The following is a 4,543-nucleotide window of genomic DNA, read 5'->3' as shown; positions in this document are numbered from 1 at the left end:
GATCTTGCGCTCGTATTGGCAGACAACACCCAGATGATAGCCATTTTCTTCATGTCTTCTTTGGATTTAATGATTTCGAGGCACGTCTATTGAAACTTGGAGATTAATTTCTCACTGAAGAAAAAGGGATGTGAAGTAGTGACCTTGTACATGAGGAGTACTTCTTGGACGTAGCCTTCATTCTTTCCAGATCTAGAACTTGCTTGATCTTGCACTCGTATTGGCAGACAACACCTAGATGATAAACCATTTTCTTCATGTTTTCTTTAGATTTAATGATTTTGAGGCGCATCTATTGAAACTTGGAGATTAATTTCTCACTGAAAGAAGAAGGGATGTGAAGCAGTGGCCTTGAAGGAAGAAAAGGAAACAAAGATAGGATATCAAGACACATTTTGGGAGTTTTTGTGCAACATAAGGATCAAGACACAAGAGGAGCTCATGTACATGGAGGAGTGTGCCAGCTTTCAAGAGAATTCAAGCCAATTTGTGAGTTTGAAGGGCACAAAGGTAGTCACACTCCCATATCCCTACTTGTGTGAAGAATGTAAGAGCTTCCAAATGATGATTCGACGATGAAAAGTCTTATAACCCACCACATGGGCGTGTGCCTGACCATGTGGCCTCAAGAGAAGAGTGTGTGAGTCGAGTGGGAACTTCTGCAGCCCACGCGGGTGCATGAAATCTCACACGGTCGCATGGTGGCATGTAACAGACTCGGTTTATGCTTATAAATAGCCCTTTTTCCCTATTCTTTAGAGACTTTTTTGCTAATGTTTGAAGGGCGAAGTAGCGAGGGTTTGAAGAGGAGGTCTTTGGCCAGTTTGGGAGGCATTCTTCACCAACTTCGAGATAGATCTTTTATCCGTCATAGCATCGAGGGAGCCTTCGGCAACCTATCTTCAGAAAGGGATTTTTCAAGACGTTGAGCGACCCATCAAGGCCATCATAACGAATTTCAAAGGGGTTTTATTCCATGGTTTTCATTGCTTTTTATTGCATTATTCTTTACTTTGTAATTTGCCCCATGGAGGGCTAAACCCTAATAGGTATTTGGGCATGTGAACCCTAAGATCATATCTTTGTATTGATTTACTTTATGTTTTCTATTAAATCTGAGTTTATTTGAGTTTCAATCTTGTTTTCTCATTGCTTGCATGTCTTATTGATCCTTGTGATTGATTTGTATTGCTTGATTTATTACCTTGGTGAGAGAGAGGTTTCCATTAGGGTTAGAACTCCAAGATTGAAGAGGATTGAGAAGATGAGTCATGAGATAGTGGAGTGTCCCCTTTTCCCTCCGCTGAGTGCTTCCTATCTTCGTATTCCCTAAGCATTATGCAATCATATTTGGTGTGAGGTATGAGATTGAGAGATTTGTCCACCAAGACCTTGTAGGGGGTTAGGGATCTTTCACCAAGAAGTAGGGTTAGATCTATCTTTAAGGAATTGGTTGCACTGCTAGGTATCCCTAGAGTTTGTTGCGGTCATATGTGGTGTGAGGTGTTGAGATTGAGCGATTTCTCCACCGGAATCTCGTAGGAGACTAGTATTGGTGGCATAGAGGCAAGGACCGATTGTTTTTGGATTACCTCGATTCATCTAACTCAGTTTAGATACATTTAGTAAGTCTTGAGCTTCATGTTAGATCCTAAGGGGAGCATTGCCCGGGTACCTCATCTATATTGATGAGATCTCTCTTGTTTTCTACTTTCCCTTTGCCTGCTTATTCTTATTCTTGCAATTAAGTTCATTTCATCACAATTCTTGATTCTGACTAAATAACTGAGAAATGATTACTACTAATATTCCATTCCCTGTGGATTTGACTACCTAATTCACCGGGTATTTTATTACTTCAACACCCGTGCACTTGCGAAACACGCATGCAAATTAGTGTGTTAGCACTCCACCTTGTGACCAGGTCTCATACATCTTTTGTAGTTGTCACCGAATTCCGGGGAATGGCGGCGCTTAAGGGATGGCGTAAATTTCTCCTTGTCAACACCACCCGTCGACAACTTGCCCTTTTTATGGTACTATTTGCTAGTTTGCGACGTTCTCATTAAGTTCCAACTGGATCTTCTCTAGAGCGTAGCAGTTGGGCATGCGAACCACATGGGCATATGAAGTACCTTCCCATACCGGTGAGTTCAAAGCTAACAAATGAGGAGTTTTGTGAGATTAGGGGGATCTTGACTTGTGAAAGGAACGAGAGGAGTAGGAGCCACCGTGAGCGCCACAACTATCGCCACGGCCTCCATTCAGGATTCTCATACCTCACGCTCCAGCCTTGGATTTGTTGAGTTGGGCAACTCTACAAAATTAGAAAGGTCAATATAAACAAATATAGTGACAAGATTTATATTTCACACGAGAAAAGAAAAATAAAAACCCCAACATCATCAATCTATGCAAAGGGCATGAGACATTTACAACTAATAAAACACATAATAAGAGTCTGTTTAATTCATTTATAAGAACAGCATAAGCGATACAATACATAACAAATGGTTGAATTACACTACAAATGTTTATACTATTGTATGTTTGATGTTTATTGAACAACATAAATTTTTTTGTGTTGTTGATGTTTGATTTACAAAAATAAAAAACTAAAATTTATAAATTTACTATAATGTCTTTTCACTGTTCTGTATTTGTTTTACAATATAAAAACATTTGACACGATATATTTTTTTGAAATCCAAAGATTTGATCCAAACAAAACACAATTTTAAAAAACCTTCAATCCATAACCAATAAACTCCCATTAAAATCCTAATCCAAAACACAAAAAGCAAATAAATAAATAATACAATCACAATAATCTAAAATAAAGAACTTAAAAAACAAAAAAAAATCTAATTACCTAATAAAATTTAATCCTCTTTCAAATATATTAATATAGAAATAACATGATGTTTAAATCACCCTATTATTTGATAAAAAAATTTTACCATGTTTTTAGTGGTAAAAAAAATTAATTAATCAATTATATTATTATCAAACAACCGTTTATACTATACTCTCAATCCATTTATAAATCAAACAAATAATGTAAATTATTTTGGGTAGTTCTTTAAAATATTGCTTATGAAACGAAGCTAAGAGAAAAAATAAAACTTATATCTCACATACATACATATTTTGGGGTTTAAAATCTCACATACATACGTTAAAAACGCCTAAAAAAACAGAATGAAGTACTTATTGCCCAGTAATATTCCTATCGATACTAACACACCTCATACCAATCTCAAAATCGGCTGCAGCCACCAAAAGATCCACAACCTGAACGGGCTCCAAGAAATCCACAATATCCTTCAAAGTCCTCAACCTCAAATCATCAGCCTTCTGAATGATCGTCTCTAAAGTCCCCACCTTCTCCTCCAAATCCCAATCCCCTTCTCCCACCCCCAACTGCAACTCCCCCATCTCCTGCGAAATCTCCTCCTCCTCTCTTATTGTCCTCCTTTGCACCTCATCCACCTTTCCCAGTTGCCTTGGTGAAAGGTCCCCAAGATCCCCTGAATGCACCCCGTTAAGAAGATCATTAAGCTGAGCCTGGAGCCGAATCCCTGACTCGGAGTAAAGAAGGTGGATAAACACGCTCGGACGCCACCCGGCCATCCACTGCGTCGCGCGCTCGAGCGGAGTCGCACAAGGTGCGCAGAAGAAGCGCACCGGGTCTGCGTGGATGGACTCTGCGCGCGCACTGTAGTAGGCCTCGTAGCTCGCCATGGCTCTCTCGATGGCAGCACCGAGGGCGGTCGTGTTGGAGGAGTCCCGTGCAGAGGTAAGCTCGTTTTTGAGGAGGCCTTGTTGGTGGAGCCAGAGTGCCGAGGAGTCCGGAACGGGCATTGTTGGGACTAGGGACGAAGTAGATAGATAGGCAAGTGTGGCTCATGCATGGGCAGGGGGGAGTGGAACGCTGGGGATTGATTTATAGGGAGAGTAAATAGATCGTGACCGTTGGTTTGGAGAACCACGTGGGTTTTAAATTGGGTTGACAAGTAGTGAATGGGAGAAGGGGACGCGTGGGTTGTAGATCAGATTGACTTGTGGCAAATGATGAAGGAAATGGCGTGAGCTGGAAGGTTCTGGGATTGTGCTGAGATGCATGGTACCTCTGCAGTGTATGGTGGGTTTTTTTTTAATTATTATTTAAGCCATGTTTTAGACGTTTTTCTCAGACTCATTTGAAAATAAAATGATTCAGGACATAACTCGAGTTTTTACCACCTTATTTTACCATTATTTTAAAAAAATTCAAATTCTAAATAAAAAAATCAAACTGTCCTTATCCGCTCCCAGAGGTTCCGATTTATCGGAAACAAATTCAAAAAACACGGGTGTATGATCTTTCAAGTATAAAAAAACAAAATAAAAAATAAAAAATTGGAAAAAAAATTTAAAACAAAAGTAAAATGAAATCATCCTTATGGTTCTGATTTTGGAGGGATAGATAAAATTTATTTTAAGAAAAATAAAAGAAAAAAACTAAAAGGTGGCGTCAAAGAAAAAGAAAGGGAGAAGACAG

The 4,543-nt window shown here is 39.3% G+C and overlaps 1 protein-coding gene across 1 annotated transcript; it reads right to left on the bottom strand.

Moving 5' to 3' along the window:
* Positions 1 to 3,210: 3,210 nt before the first annotated feature.
* On the bottom strand, positions 3,211 to 3,900 carry LOC120258700 (protein DOG1-like 2). The gene has a single exon (XM_039266149.1). The coding sequence runs from the start codon at positions 3,862 to 3,864 to the stop codon at positions 3,211 to 3,213; it is 654 nt and encodes a 217-aa protein (XP_039122083.1). The 5' UTR covers positions 3,865 to 3,900.
* Between the last annotated feature and the right edge of the window lie 643 nt (positions 3,901 to 4,543).

Source organism: Dioscorea cayenensis, chromosome 4 (assembly GCF_009730915.1).
Source record: "Dioscorea cayenensis subsp. rotundata cultivar TDr96_F1 chromosome 4, TDr96_F1_v2_PseudoChromosome.rev07_lg8_w22 25.fasta, whole genome shotgun sequence".
In the NCBI taxonomy this organism is placed as follows: domain Eukaryota; kingdom Viridiplantae; phylum Streptophyta; class Magnoliopsida; order Dioscoreales; family Dioscoreaceae; genus Dioscorea; species Dioscorea cayenensis.
This window is presented reverse-complemented; position numbering and strand designations above follow the sequence as displayed.